At 39.0% G+C, this 17,070-nt stretch overlaps 1 protein-coding gene across 4 annotated transcripts in view; it reads left to right on the top strand.

Moving 5' to 3' along the window:
- The window catches only part of LOC105234237 (uncharacterized), a 276,684-nt gene that overhangs the window by 215,525 nt on the left and 44,089 nt on the right, over positions 1-17,070 (top strand). For all 4 annotated transcript variants that reach the window (XM_049448650.1, XM_049448649.1, XM_049448652.1 and 1 more), the window contains 7 exons: positions 1,787-1,920; positions 5,220-5,770; positions 5,911-6,806; positions 6,883-7,603; positions 7,675-7,816; positions 9,384-9,685; positions 10,665-10,779. In XM_049448650.1, coding sequence (XP_049304607.1) covers positions 1,787-1,920; positions 5,220-5,770; positions 5,911-6,806; positions 6,883-7,603; positions 7,675-7,816; positions 9,384-9,685; positions 10,665-10,779 — 2,861 coding nt within the window. The remainder of the gene's footprint in view (positions 1-1,786; positions 1,921-5,219; positions 5,771-5,910; positions 6,807-6,882; positions 7,604-7,674; positions 7,817-9,383; positions 9,686-10,664; positions 10,780-17,070) is intronic.

The raw sequence follows: 17,070 nt of genomic DNA, 5'->3' as shown, positions 1-17,070 counted from the left end.
AAGAGCGCACTAAGTAAATTTATAATCTCTCTCTTTCTAAATACTAGTATATCACTTAGGAAAGAGAGAAAGGAGTAGACTCTCGTCTATAAATAGAAAAAAAGAAGGCAATTAGAAAGAGATAAAAAGTGCATAATGTGCATACTTACTCACTAAATAAAAGTGTCTCACTCGGCTGAGAAAAAAAGAGAGGGAGAGAGAAAAAGCATTATAAAAAGAGCGGGTAGAGATGTTCGGAATGAAAAAAAAACTGTTTCATTATACCTCACTCTTGGACAAAAAAGTGTTCCATTCAGCAGTGCTCCTTTTTCCAACGCAGCTGTACACATACATTAGCCATAACATACACTTGTATGGTGCGAAAAATTCACCTTTATGAACTTCGCCAACCCATTTGGCTCATCTAGCTGAGCAGAAGTAATTAAAATATACTAATAAAATTTTTGAGGTGCAACTTAATGTGTTTCACTGCCAAAGCTTTGCGTGCTTCTGCTGACTATGCACAGCTAAATGTGTTATGTACTCTTCGCATATGTAGTATGTGTATTAATGTCAGCTAATATGGTGGACGCAAGTAGGTGATGTCAGTAATGGCAAGCAATTATTCTATTTGAAAAATTCGTACAAAACTAGCTGAACACACATACATATATGAAAGACTCCCTGTTTATATAAGAAGAGTTATGAGCACATAACGCATATTTTAGCATAAACATACATATTTACAACTGAGTATATGAAAAGCGCTACGGGTGCAATTTGTCTGCAAGACTATGTCACCGTCACTCACCCACATGCATACTGAAACAAACCACAAACAAGAATCAGCAAACCAAAGCCAAGCTTTACATTTGTCGTCAGCAGCACAAAGAGGCAGCAGCTTAGGCGTTAGAAGACGGTTAATGCATATTAATTCTAATCGTCTTATGTGACACACTATACCTACAGCGCTCATAAATAGCATTGGCATAAGAAACTTTGTGCTGTTATTGCTGTTGAAATTGTCTACAGCACCGAAATTGGTATATTTTGTGACTGTTGATTGCCATATTTCTGCTGATTGCTCATTGTTGGCGTTGTCGGATGCACACAACGGCCCAACCCAAAGCGTCCCACACCGCTTATTAAGCACAAAGACAGACCAACAGAGGCACAGACCCGACCAGGCAGCAGCAGCAACAGCAAAGACGTCAAGCTCATGTGGACTGAGTTGTATAATAAAAAAATATTGAATGCAAATATATTAAGTGAACACTTGCCAAGCATATGTATGTATGTATGGTATGTATATATTTGCAAGTGGTTGTGTTTGCGCATATGGCACTTAATGCCGATTATTCGCAGCCTTGTCATGCCTCAAATTCACTGACTAATTGCAAATGTTTTGTCGCACAAACAATGCTTGCCCACACACGTGTCGGCGCTGCCAACTTCATCCGCCACTAACTGCCGCTAAATCTTAATGTGTTTCTATGTGTGTGAATGTGTGCGCGTGTGTGTGTGCGCTTATTAACTGATCTTCAATTAATACGTTTGCCGCTAATTTTTTGTCTCACAACTGTCGTTTGTGCCACCAAATCGTTTGCATGTATTCGTACGCGCGCTCATTTAGCCAGCAACCAGCGAAAACGACGAACGCGAAAATCTTCTAATCAAATATTAATTGTTTACATATACATATTACGAATGATAGTGTTATTTTGTTGCTTTTTTTGTTGTCGCCACTATCTTCCGACATAATGAAAATGCATCTGATTGTCAAATGGAATTGTTTCTCTTGTTGCAGGGAGCTGCAAGCCACCACTTCCACTGGTGGTGAGTGGATCAAGGATTATACGCGCGGTTCGAGCGGCGCTGTCGATCATTTGCCGACGACGGATGTGCTGCGCCGAAGTATACGACGTTCCTGGACGATATCAAGTGAGTGGAAATTGATAATTGATATTAAAGCTAATAATATTCAAATTATTCGATTATGTCAGTGTTATTATTTGAGAAAAAGTTGTTTAAATAGCACTGTAGGTGTAGGTTATACTATGCTTTGTGCTTTTGTGGACTTGAGTGAAGTAAATGGAATGAAACAAATAACATATGCAATATATTTTATAAAACAAAAGTTTGAAAAGTGCTGTATTTTTGGTTGATTTTTTTTTTTTGTTTTTTTTTTGGAATTTGAGTAGTCAGGCTAACAGAGAGGCTAATATACTACTGTGGCCAAAAAATAGTAAGACTTTTTAATTTAAATTTCGCACGAAAATCTATTCGTCGAAATAATTTTTTTCTAGGTTTGTGTTACTGTCAGTGACATCTGTGTCAAATAACACATCAAACTTATCATTAGTGTTTAGTATAGGCGTGTCATCCTGAAGTTTATTAAGTGCATTCGGCGATTTCTTCGATGGGTGAGCTTATTCAACAAAGAAGTTTCATTAAAATTTGTGTGCGAAATCAAATTTCTGGTGCTGAAACGTTCAGAATGTTACAAAAAGCCTTCGGTGATAATTGTTTGTCGCGAGCAAGAGTGTTGATTGGAAGCCAGGGCAGCCATCAACATCAACTGATGATCAATACGTCAATAAAATAAAGCTCTTTGATGCTTGAGAATCAATGATTAACAGATCTTGCTGGCATCGATAGATTATTGGAAGGATCAATGAGAACCATTTTGAAAGATAATTTTTGGCTACGAAAAGTGAAAGCACGATTAATTCGAAAATCGCTAAATTTTTTCGAAAAACAGCTTCCCATTAACGTCTGTGAAACAATACTTTTCCACTACCAGGATGTCACTAAACATATTATTAGTGGCGATCAGTCTTGAATCTATGCTTATGATCCAGAAACAGAGGATCAGTCAGTCGAATATCGTGGCAAAGGTGAGCCGAAGCTGGAAAAGCTAAGTCAAAACAGTTCATAATCAGCGAAATTTAAAAAAGAATGCTGTAACCTTTTATTTTTGTTTTCTATAAAGTACTACAATTGTTTTTAAGTTTTGAAAATATGTACACATATGAAAAAAATATTCTCCTTAGTCACGATAACAAAATAATGTAAAATTTGCAAAACAAAATTTGGTATTTTGAAAATTTCGGTATACCTCTCTAATGAGACATCCACGAATTCTTCTCTTGTACGAATTCAACTCGATTACTTTGTTGTTGCGTTTACATGTAAGACGGAGACAGCTAATACAAAATTGATTAATCTGAGCCATAAGCCAGTAAAAGGAATGTTTGAATATCACTGTGTTATAATAATGTTTGTGTTTTTTATATTTGAGATAAATTTTAATGAAGTTTTACATATTATATAAATACCAAATTGACTCGGACTGATCTATATAAACTTCGCGCGCTTACCGAATAATAATTGCTAAAAATGTATTTCCTATATTGAAACTACCCTCTTTGTGTTCGTGTGAAGTTTACGATGCGAAAAGTTTGTCGGGTATTTTTACAAATATATTGAATCGATGGACTCATGACGAGTTCTCTGAAGTGTATTTTTATACTACTGAACAGGGTATGTATATTAAGTTTGTCACGAAGATTGTAACATCCAGAAGGAAGCGTCGGAGACCCTATAAAGTATAAATATATAAATGATCAGTATACTGAGCAGAGTCGATTTAGCCATGTCCGTTTATTTATCTGTCTGCCGGTCTGTCTGCACATATGTGAACTTGTCTCTCAGTTTTTGAGATACCGTTTTGAAATTTTGCAAACGTCATTTTCTCTTCAAGAAGCTGCTCATTTGTCGGAATGGCCGATATCGAACCACTATAACATATAACTGTCACACAAACCGAACGATCGAAATCAAGGGCTTGTATGGAAAACTTTCGCATTTGACGTGGTATCTTCATGAAATTTGGTATGAGTTGTTGTTAATAGAAATAATGTAATATCGGAAGAAATTCTTCAGATCGGGTCGGATCGGGTTTATTCATCGTTGCCAATGCGAAAAATTTATGGCCCAACTTCCGCAGAACCTTTCTCTCGAAAATTCGTAACATCGACACATTATTGTTGTTATCGTCCATGCTTCTGCACCATATAATCAAACGGGGACGATGAGTGACTTATAGAGTTTGGTCTTTGTTCGTCGAGATAGGACTTTACTTCTCTATTGACTAATCAGTCCGAAGCAGCACCTGTTGGTAAGAGTTATTCTTCATTAGATTTCGAGGCTGACTTTGTTGTTGGTGTTAATGCTGGTTCCAATATAGACGAAATTATCTAAGACTTCGAAGTTATGGCTGTCAACGTGACGTCAACGGACACGAGTGCGTCGAATGTTTGCTTCATGACAGGAGATATTTCGTTTTGCCCTCGTTCACTACCAGACCCATTTGCATCGCTTCCTTGTCTAGTCTAGAGAAAAAAGAACTAACCGCGCCGGTTGTTTAGGCCAATGATAACAATATCATTGGGGTACGCTAGCAGCTAGTGAAGCAGCCGCACGATAGGGAGTCACCTTTTCTAAAATTTCGTTTGGTATCGAACGGCTTGGAGTGATCCTCCCCGACCGTGACGGAGCTTTTGGTATTGTTCAACGTCAGTTTACACAGTCGTATTAGTTTTGTGGGGATACCAAACTCAGGCTGTCGAAAGCAACTTTTAAATCGAAGAAGAGGTTATGTATGTCGATTATTTTTTAACGAGTGTTTTCCAAGATGTGGAACATGGTGAAAATCTGGTTAGTTGTTGAATTTCCAATCCTAAAGTAACTCTGATAAGATCCAATCAGTTTGTTGATGTTAAGGAGCGGTTGAAATCCGCCAGACAGCACCGAAATTAGATAACGAATGACTGTAAGCTAGTAATCTGGCCAGTAGAAACAGTTGGAAGACCATCCAAAGGAACCATGTTACACAAATAGTGAAGTATGTTGGAAGGGCCGTCATTGTATGGGGTTGCTTCGCATACAGGCATGTAGTACCTCTACAAAATTCTATGGAATATATCCGTTTTTGTGGAAATGAGTACTTGTCGTAAACGGATTCATGGAACGACAGACAGACAGTCAGATCGATTTCAACTCGTCTCGCCTCTCTTATATACGCTTATATTTATTTCGATTAGCTTGAGGTGATGCAAATAACCGTTAGTTTAAAAAATATGCTGACATATTATATGCTTGCTCTTTCATTTCCGCTTAGCACGAATACTATGTAGTCATTACTCAGATAAATTCTAAAACTTTGTTTCTTTTTCCAGATCCCGAAGACGATTCGAATAATCAAAACCCACAAAACCCTGTCGGCGACAATCTTTATCCGCAACAAAAGAACCTTATCGAAGCACAATCCGCTGGCAGTTACCCTTCACTCATACGCCAACCCTCACAACAAAGGCCACACCCCGCCCCCTACCAGAGTGGGAGTGCTATCGGTATCAGCGGCGTGGGCACCACACATCCACATCCTACAACCGACTATTTGGTGAATTCACAACGTCGCGTCCTACGCCAATCGACACTACCCAGCTCACTGGCCAACAACGATCCCAATCTGAGTGGTAGCGGCGCCAATTTGGCCAATTATAATTACGTGAATCTCACGGCGCCCACATCGCCGCATCAAATGCAAAAAAGTCCGATTTATCCGAGCGCCTACAACAGTGATGACGTCATACACATGAGCGCAGCCGAATGTGATAATTATCCACAACAAATGCAACCACAGCAACAACCTATGAACATACAGCCGCAACCGCAGCAACAACAGCCGCCGAGTGTTATTAATCCCCAAACGCACCATCGCCTACAGGTACGTATATGCTGACCATGAAAACCAACAGAGCATGCAACATTTGCGGCATGCCACAAACATTTGCATTTTCACACATCACCTACACGCCCATGTATCTATATCGAACTAAAATAAACTTTTTTTCCATCCACCCACAGGTGCGCCGACAATCAACCCTCCCGGCTAATCCCTGCCAACCGCCCATGTATCTGTCGACATCACCAAACCGCCCGTACAGTCGTTCACCGGAGCGTTCACCGGGCGAGCAACGTTATCCGCCATTCATGCGTCAAACCTCCTTCCCGTGCAACATGTCGGAGCCACCTACGCAACAGCAGCAGCAAACACATCTCAATTTAGGCACTACGCCGCCGAACCAACCTTATCCTCGGAAATTACTGCCCACATCACCCAACTATCAAGGATCGGTCATCTATCAGCAACAACCCACGCAGCAGCAGACACCACCACAGCAGGCATGCCAATCAAATTACGACCCACAAGCGGGCCAAACGCAACCGACGGATGAGTGCGACTACACACAAGTTGTACCGAAACCACGTATGCTGCGTCAAGCTACCTTACCCAATCCAGATCAGCATGTCAAGCTGCTACCCACCTCGCCACCAAAGCGTCAAACTTCACCACAATATCGTCGTTCGCCGGAGTTTATGCGCCAACAGACCCTACCGAATCCAGAAGCTTTCAGCGGAAACTCGCTCGCGGTGCCACCAGGACAGTCACAAGCTAAATTCATGCCGCTCTCACCGCGTCACAAGCAAAACTTTCTCTTTCCGAATGTGCAGAACCCACGACAATTCCTATCGCAACAACATGTGCCCGCCGTTGGCGCTGGCAGCGGTGAAGTAAGCACCACCACCAACACCGCCGGTGAGCAATACTCGAGCAGTCAAAGCGTGAATATACAGTCACGTGATCATGCGAAAATGATCAAGGTGCGCAGCCACAGCAACGAGGAGTACTCGATAACCAAGCCGCACCACGCGGAGAATCGGCGCTTACTGCCAGAGATACCCACAAATCGCGCAGCCACGTAAGTAACTAATATAAAAATATATAATTGTCAAACATATAGCATAACAAACTCTGCTTTCCATTACATTCAACAGTCGCTCGCCTAGTCGGCTGGTGCGTCAAGATTGTGTCAAAGATGAACGCAGCAATGCGCCCGATTCAAATGCACGGACATTTGGCGACGCCAAGCACCAGTACAACCAATACCAGAATCTCGATGAAGATGCAGACAATCGCCCGGAGTATATGGACTACTTTGGCGACAGCACCAACAGCTTCTTGGAGGCCGACGAGGTGCAATACGAGAAGAACTACAATGCGGGCTTCAGCAGCGAACCGCGTATCATCTACAATGATGGTTCCGACGATGGCAGCTATACACAATACCAACACCCCATAGTACACAGCGCTGAAAATGTACGCACGCACGATCAAAGCTATAGCTACTATGGCCCAGATGGCGGTTTGAGTGGTCAACCTCTGACAACAGGTCTGAGCGCCAGCGGTGGTGCATTGCCACGTACTCCGCAAATGCACAACCGACTGCGGCGGCGGCAATCGCGTGAGTTGCAAATGCAACAGGAAGAGCTTGCACATCTGAATCGACAATCAGCTCCTGGTATAGGTACGACAGAGACCACTGCAATGGGCGTTGCAAATGGTGGTGGTAAAGCTGCGAATGGCGAGACACAACACGACACACATGAAAGACGCAAACCCGAACAAATGCGCTCGGTATCGGAGGACGGTGCCAAAACGAGTCCACAAAAACCAGTCACAAGACGTTCGTTGTCACATCCCGAAAAGGAGACACAAGTGAGTGATGGAATTTTACACATTCGAAACATAAATAAATTAACAATTCCCTGCGTTCTCTTTACTTTCAGGCAACCAAAAAAGTTGAACCCACGAAAATACCAAGCCCAAGACCCTTGGCTGATATTTTAGATAAGTCACGAACCAATACGAAAATCCCAACACCACGACGTCGCAATAGTCGTGGCACAAATGGTGCTGATGCAGAAGAAAGTGAGTAAATTACCGGGAAATCAGTTATTTATATGCTGCGCTGTGATGCTAGAATAGAACTTACTCTTGTAAGCGAAGACTAACAGTTTTTGACAGGATATAAATGCGGGATTCGGGAGGAATTTAGTAAATCCCTCTATGAATATCGAGAGACTAGGTTTTCCACCAGGATAACCGCCTTGGACTAAGTGAATCCGAAAACTACTAAGTTTTTATCAAGAGAATCTTATAAGTTGACAAATTACTTGAGACGGTTAATATCAATTCTTAGGGCCGTAGAGAGATATCCGGAACTGGGGGAGGATATAAGATAATTTCCTGCTGAGCCATCACTTGTTGCAGAGAAAAATGAGAAATCTGGACACGGGAGGAACTGTCCCCGATCTCCTTCTTACTTTCCCCTCTTGGTCACTGCCAATTCTAGCCAATTTGTCAAACTGTACGATACATACTCTAAGCAAGGGACCTTGCAATTAGTGGGGTTGATTTCCAGTCAACAAAGTCAGAAGGACAAACGATCAGTGCAAATGAATCTAAAAATTCAAAGGCTGGGAAAGTCAGATCCTTTACAATATATTTCGGGGGTGTGGGGAATGTTAATTATCTATGGCATTTATTATTTGAAGATTATCCTTTTAAATTTTGACCACGGCATCGTCTCAGCTGGTCCATCCGTTGAGTTCAATTTCCGATGACTCGTTAGATCATTTCGACTGGTAACTGGCGAAACACATGCATGATGTTTTACTACAAACCCTGAGTCGAAACGTGTTTGTCCGCATACTCTTTAAATTTTACGTATCCTGACAGGAAAATGTCTAACGGTGTTATATTATACAATCTTGGTGACCAATCGAACGACCCAAAACATGAAATTATCTGTTCCCTGAAATGTTCTCTCATTAATATATTGATTGATGTGATGTGTGGGAAGTGGTGCCGTCTCGTTGAAACCAAATGTTCCTGAGATCACTACCTTCAATTTCAGGCATCAAATAGTCGGTTATCATGGCGCGACCATCGCCATTGACGGTTGTGTTCTAACCGGCATCATTTTTGAAGAAATATGGACCGCTGATTTCACCGGTCCACAAACCACACAAAACCATGGTGTTATCTCAATGGAATGGCAGTTCTTGAATCTCTTCAGGTTTCTCATCGTCCCAAATGCGGCAACTTTGCTTGTTTACAAAACCCATTTAGCCAGAAATGGACCTCCTCGCTGAACAAAATTTTGCTCGTAAGCATCGGATCTTTCTGGAACCTTTCAAGAGCCCATAGAGTGAAGCGAAGTCGCTTGGGAAGGTCGAGTGGCTTTAATTTTTGCACAAGCTGTATTTTGTACGCTTTCAATTTAAGATCTCTATGTAAAATGCGCCAAGTCGTACACTCTCAGCTACGGCTGCTATATTTTCTTCAAAAAATCATAATCTTGTTTTACACGAATTCACCCTATTCCTTGCTTAAAGCAATTTGTTCAGAACAAATGAAGGTTTGCACCAAAAAATTTACTTAATTCCCTAATTATGCTTGACTTATTTTAATTATCTCTCACCTCTCTCCGCAGGCACCAACAAACCCTATTCGAACGAAAGACGAAACTCCGATTTATCCCTCAAGTCGGCAACGGCAAGTAAAAAACACGACGAGCATGAACAAAAAACACAATTTTCGCATATAAAAGAAAATGGCAACAACAAATCACCGGAACAACAAAAGGAAATAAATGAGAATAGCAAAGCAGCAAAGGACAATAACAACAGCGATCAAGCAAAAACTGCTGAAGAAACACAAGAAAAGAAATCAACAAATGACACAACAGAGAGCAATAAAGGCGCCGCAGTGGAGGGCAAAGCGACCGTACCAAAGGTGGGTGGTAGAGGTTATGGTACATGGGTTGAGCATTTAAACGCAAGTCGTTGCCATGCAATTTGTTTTCCTTAATATTTGTTTCTTTTGACTATTGGTTTTTGCTGATTTTGTCACTCAGCCGCAGACGCGCATGTTATAATTGACAGGATATATGAAAGGATTCACAACTTCTGTGACATAATTAAGTGAGCGAGCGCACGAGTCGCAGGATAAAGTATTGTAAAGCAGTAACTTTGTGTATATTTTATTTTTTTTTTTACTCATTTTTATACCCCGATCAGCATGGCTAGCTGGGACGACTTGGCGATATGCGTCTGTCTGTCTTATAAACGCGATTTAGTCGTCGGTAGGTAGCATCGATTTCGGTAGCTTATAGCTACGATACTAGCTGAATGATCTAAATCAAATTCTTGTATGGACAACTTTTTTATATGACACGATATCTTCACGAAATTTGACATAGAATAATGTCGAAAGCAGCGGTATAATTTCTGAATAAATTGTTCAAATCGTGCCATTATAGCATATAGCTACCATACAAACTGAACCCTCAAAATCAAGTACTTGTATGGAAATGTTTTTCATTTGTCGAGAAATCGTGTCGAATTTTGGCATAGGTTATTTTCCATAGCTTCGCTATAAGTTCCGAACAAATTGTTCAAATCGGATCTCTATATCATATATCCACCATACAAATCGGCCGATACAAATTTTATTTTTGTATGAAAATCTTTTATATTTCACAATATTTGGCATGGCTTATTGTAAAAAAAAACGCTATAATATTTGTAGAAGTATTCCAGATCGGTCAACTATAACATATACATGCATAGCTACCATACAAACTGAACGCTCAATATCAAGTCCTTATATGTAAAACTTTTTTATTTGTGTAGGGAATTATAAATATTTTTTCTTGTTTCTTATTCAAAACTCAAACTTCTCTTAACTTGAAAATTGTCTACCGTTACTACAGCAACACACAACCACTCTGGGTGAACAGGAGATCCAGAATGCTGTTGAGGCGGCCGCCGTCATCTTCAAGAAAGTCGTACTGCAGCGTCGGCAGGAAAAAAAGGCAGCCGAAGAGGGTAAGTGTCTAAGTTTGATTGCATTTCTTTGGCAAATTCATACACTTACTAAGCGCATATATACTTACGCACGGTGTTGGTGTTGTATTTACGTTTATACTTAACCGTTAATTACTTTTGGCAAACACTTGTCGCTGTGCTTTGGCGTAGTAGCTGGTGGTGGTTATGGTGAGAGTGCACTTTCATGAAATTACATTTGTGTTTTTCTAACATTAGATGGTAGTAAAGTGTGACAGCGAGCTAAAAAATCTTATTTTTTGCTTTAACTGAGAGGCAAGCCTTCGAAAATCTTTGCTGTTTAAATACAAGTATATGAACGAGTATATGTTTGCTTTGCGACAATTTTCATAATTGCCATAATTAGATTAATATGCAAAGTTAGATTTACAGATTTACATAAATGTACATTTATATGCTAATGTAATATGTGCTTTCCTCAGTTATGTATTTTAAATTCTTATCCCAGACCACTTAGTATGTGCTTTTCTACATTTCTCTGCTGCTGTCACTCATGCCACAGTTATTCTGTGTTGAGTTGACATTCCATTCTGACATGTACAAGTACATATGCCTTCATTCAGCAAGCAATGTCCTGACAACATTATGGTATGCTGTAACACATTTTAATTATTTGAGTGAGCGACTGCTGTGATTTCAAGTTTAGAAAAGCGAATATAACAGAGATTAATAAAATTAGTTATAAAGGGAGATTCATTTCGACATACATACCGCTGGCTTTACTCTTAGCTTAATGAAACCCAGGGAAGATTTTATTAGTATGTGGCCTGTTGTTTGTATGAGCTATTGACTAAAATAATTAAAATCGATTCAGTGCAATTTTAACTTTGATTGTAATACATTCACGGGCGGCTGTGATCCTTGCAAGTTTCTTGAGTATAAAATGTGCGGTTACACTCAAACTTAACACTCCCTTATTTATGTTTTTTTCGTGTTTAATAAATATTGTACAAATCTAAAATACCGTCAAATTAAGACTCTTGACTCTTTGACTGGGTTCCGAAATTTCTCTAACTTAAAATTAAATCTGACTTTAGTACTTTCTAAAGCACGCTTGCATATGTAGTAAGTACACATACATACATATTAATTGTATGCGTCAATTACTTTCATACTTTGTCAAAAATGATATAATTGCTCTCCTGCTTTCGTAAAGATATTAAGTTAGCTCCCAGATGTCTTGCAGTATCACTTACAAATTCGCTTACAATTTTCGAAAGCTATAAAAGCACTTTATGACACCTGTCGCAAGCTATCAAATGGCTTAAAGGATGTACTCTAATTCACACACATGCATATACATATGTATGTAGGTGTAAGTAAGGCAACTTTTTCAACAAAGCTGCTTACTCCTTACAATTCACAGCTACTAAGACATTTATAATTCTATTGACAGATGTAACTGCTATCAAAACTCCAAATTTTTATACTTTTGCAATATGTGGAAGAAAAATACCGTAATTTTTATTGACAAGTGACTCTTTTCGACATCTACAGCTGAAAAGAAAAGTGAATAATAATTTATCGCGTGCCAATATAATATCAGAGGAAAATAAAAATGTATTTTTGGAAAAATAAAAATAATAAATTCTGCCGATTTTAGTGATTCCCACGTCAAAAAGGCTTCAAAGAACCTAAAACTTTTCCGCGGTATAATATTGGGATGCCATTTTGAAGGCAACTATGAATAAAATCGAAATTGCTATAAGCATGTTACAATAAAAGCTATTCAAAAAGAAATGTTCGAAATATCGTCCATACCTTTTTTTGTATTAGGTATAACAAAGGAATACTTGTATAGTTAAGTATAACTTGATTATTACTGGTAGTAAATTTTTTCGAACATGCGTTGAAAGGCTACTGTCATTAGATGTCTTCTTCGGTATACGATATGGCGTATATGTATTCAACAGCAAGAAAATTGGGTGCCGTATGAATTTAAGAAACGTTGAAAGATGATTTTATATGTCAGAAAATGGCTTAGACGTTACAAAATGATGTCCAATTGCATCGGATTATGCCTTGTGATGAAAAATGATGCCATTGCGACAACCCTAAACCAAAAAGTGCATACGTGAAATCTAACCAACCAACGAAGTCAACATCAAAGCCGAATATCCATGACATCAAGGTAATGTTCTGTTTTTTGTTGAGATTAGAACAGCTTTATATATTATAAGCTTCAAATAATACCGGGTAATACCATTAACGGGGAACGTTATCGAAAACAGCTAATCAAATTGAACCGGCTCGAAACTATTTGGAAAACACTCGCCTTATAGCCGAGACTTTCTCCCTCTGCCTATTACGAGTATTTGTTCCTTACGATACAGAACGTCCTCATTGGAATGCTGTTTATAACAGTACTGGGATCCAAGAAGAAGCTTTATTCATTCTCGGCCGCCACGACGGAGCAGTTCCTTTGGGATACAGTCCACAAATTGCCAGAAAGATAGGGAAATGTTATTGCAGATTTTCTCTTAAATACTTGCAGACTTGCAATTTGTCCAAATTTTTCTTATTTTAGAAATGAAAACCATAAAAACTTCAAATTTAATGGGGAATGTTTGTTATCATTCGAAAGAACATTATTTGGCATTATTCTTTGAAGATTATCTCTTTCAAATGGTAGTCGCCGCTACGTCTCAGATGGGCCATCCGTTGAGTTCAAGTTTCGATGAATCGTTCGAGCATTTCTACTGGTAACTAGCGAATGACACGCGTAATGTTTGTCTCTAAGTCTTGAATTCAGCGGGATTGTCCGCATAGACTTTAGACTTTACATACGTTCTTGGTGGCCAATGCGCAGGCCAAAAACATGATATTATCTGCTCACCGAAGAGTTCCCTCAATAAATCCAATGATTGATGCGATGTGTGAGATGTGACGCCGTCTTGTTGAAACCAAATGTCGCTGAGATCACGAGCTTCAATTTCAGGCATCAAATAGTCACGGTTCGGTTCGATTTCGGACGCCACTGACGGTTACGTTCTCACTGGCATAATTCTTGAAGAAATATGGATCGATGACTCCATCTGTCCCCGAACCACACCAAACCGTGTCTTCGTTCTAAATGCGGAAATTTTGCTTACATACCCAGTGAGCCAGAAATAAACCTCATCGCTGAACAAAAGTTAGCTCGAAAACGTCGGATCTTCTTAGAACTTTTCAAAAACCCATAGAACTCTTGGGGAAGTCGAGCGGCTTCAGTTCTTGTACATGCTGTATCTGTATTTTGTACCAAGTCGTTCCATACGTCAGTCCAAATTGCTGCGAACGGCGCCAAGTCGACTCTCCCCAGTTTTCGTGTACACTCTCATCTACGGCTGCTATATTTTCTTCACTGCGTTCTGGACGTGGTCTATTCTGTAGAATATTATCCAATTAATAATGCTGAGTCTCAAGATGGGTGCTGGTGTTGTGAATAGAACACTCAATAAGCAGATTATGTTGACCATAAGTTGAGCGAAGTGAACGAAACATATTTTTTACAGAACGTTGATTTTCGTTATAAAGTTGAACGATTTGTAAATGTTGTTCATGCGAAAGTCTTTCCATGATGGGATGCCAAACATTACTGAACATGACTCATGTATGATTTGTCCAAGAAAAGGCTATTGAAAAAGGTATCTCTACTTGGATTACCCGCTATTATAATGCAAAAAGAACTAATCTTATCATTTTTCACAAAACTAAATTATCCCCTTTTGTTTTTGTTGTTTTCCCCTTCTCCCATAATTTTATCTGATAAAGGCATTATGAGTTTCTGTCTCTAAAACTTGTTATGATTTTCAGCTGTCAGATAGCGCACCGAAGTTATCATATCAGCATATACTATATATTCAATTCTATACGCAAGTCATGATAAAATGTGAGAGGCTATGAGTAATAAGCTACACTTATCAATTTTTTTAGTGGATGCGTACTTTTTCAAGCACACAACTCATAATAACAGGTGTTTTAGCCAGAGTAGCGTGAAAACGTTTGTTATCTATATTATAATGGCTCTTAGAAAGGCTTTGTTTCCAAATTCTCAATTGTTCACTCTAATTACTTTTCAATGAAATAAATAAACAAACGGGGTACTTTTTTATTTCAGGGCAATACAGAGCAGTCGTCCCTGATATCGGCTGTTTCCTCGGTTTCTGAAATTATTTACTATATACATCGCTTTAACACTTCGTCATGAGACTCGTAATTTTTGGTTGTTATTATATACCTTTTTAATACGAATTTTGTAATAATATTCATAATCCCTATTAAAAATCATGCTAACTGGGAGAAGACAATGATACATGTTAATCACTACCAAAACGCTGAACAGGACGTAGAAAGGGAAATTTATTTTCTAAAACTTTCTACTTTAAAACGTTTTAATCATTTTATTTATTGGATAACATCTATGTGGTTTTTATGCAGATACGGGTTACCACTCTGAACCACCTAAACGTGAACAACGAGCGACTCTGATCAATATTTTTACATTACCAAGCAATTTTTAATAGCATAGCATTTGCTGACATTTTCGACCGATGTACGGTTTTCAAACTCAGGGAAAGTGGATGATTTGAGTTTTGCTTATCAAAGACAAAGCCTAAAGATGGTTGCAGATTCTACAATTGAAATTCTAAGAACTTCGACTACCTAATGACTGTAGCATTTTCATAGCAAACCTCCAGATTTTCACGAATCTTTCAGGTAGTTAAACATTCACACGGGCAGTGGAGCACCAATATGCTCCCTATTTGTAGGCTAGTTAATATTTAAATTTGCTTCAATACTTATTTTGTCGTCTCCAAGGTTTTACCTACCAGATGTAACATACTTAAGCCAACAATTTTTCCAGTCCTCGAAACACCTTTCAAAAGCATTTGGATGGTCTTCAGCTCGTTCAGCAAATTTTGCTTTGATTCTTCGCTCGACTGAAAACGGGTTTCGCGGAGCAGCAATTTCAGTTTGGAAAATAAGAAAAATTCACTCCAAGCGAGTTCTGGTGAATACGTTGGTTGATCGATGGTATTCATTGCGGTTTTGGCTTTAAATTCGGTCATAATCTTGGTCCAATGCGTTGGTGCATTAAAATACATAAATTGGTCTTCCACAATTCCGGCAGTTTTCGACGGATGTCCTAACGCCAAAGCCTCAGTAAGGCCAAGTAGAACTCCTCCCTAATGACCATCTATCTCTCCGGAACAAATTCATTATGCTCCAAACCACGACTATCGAAAAAAAAACAATGAGCATCACCTTGATTTTGAAGCGGCTTTGGCGTGTTTTTTTTTTGTTTTTGTTTTGGTTTCGGCTCGTTTTTTCCCCTCCATTCCGATGATTGTTGATTTTTAGGCATGTTAAACTCATAAACCCATTTATCATGAGCAGTTATAAAGCTCTCCATGAATGTAAGTTCGGATCAAGTATGTCCAAAGAGACTTGTTTACGGTACTCTTTTTGAAAAAAATCAGGTTTATCAAGACCAGTGGAGCAACAACGCGTTTCATACCCAAAATATCCACTAAAATCATTCGAATGGACTCGCGAGAGATATCGAGCTCCCTTGCCATCTCTTAACGCTTGTCAAGCACCATATCTTTCACTTTTTTAATATTTGTATCAGTTGAAGAGGTCGAGGCACGTCTTCAACGATTTCTCGAACGTTTTTGAAGGCTTTGTACCACTCGTAAGTTTGTAGTTTTTGATAAAACTGAATCACCGTAAGCCTTTTCCAACAGTCGCAATGATTCCCCAAAGGAAATTTGGCTAGAAATACAAAATTTGAGACAAATTCTTGGTTCGATATTTTTATTCATTGCAAAAATGGCAACGCACAATTGAAATATATCGAAATTTAATTACAATTTCCTGGTGCATTTTTGTCTCAATGTATCTCCGAAACTATTTGCCGAATTTAATTAAAATTTTTTGAGAATATTCTCAGAAATGTGTACATATATTCGATATATGTAGATATGGTATTTGCAAAATAAATTAAATTTTTTGGAATTCCCAAATGGTTATAATACTTTAACTTAACTTTGTGTGTTCTGCACAACTAATGAAAGCTTTGGCAGTCCCTTCTTCGCCTTTTAAGAGAGTAACGCCTACTTGGTACTAAGTTTACCTACAGGGTATGTCTAAAAAAATACTAATGGCTCTGCTAATGGCAGAAAAACTATATTTACAATTTACATTCTTTCATAATAAACATTTCAAATGTCAAAAACGTGTGCCGACTCATCACGTGGTGAAAACACAGCACCCAGTTGTTACTAAATA

This window comes from Bactrocera dorsalis, chromosome 2, assembly GCF_023373825.1.
Source record: "Bactrocera dorsalis isolate Fly_Bdor chromosome 2, ASM2337382v1, whole genome shotgun sequence".
Lineage (NCBI taxonomy): Eukaryota > Metazoa > Arthropoda > Insecta > Diptera > Tephritidae > Bactrocera > Bactrocera dorsalis.
This window is presented reverse-complemented; position numbering and strand designations above follow the sequence as displayed.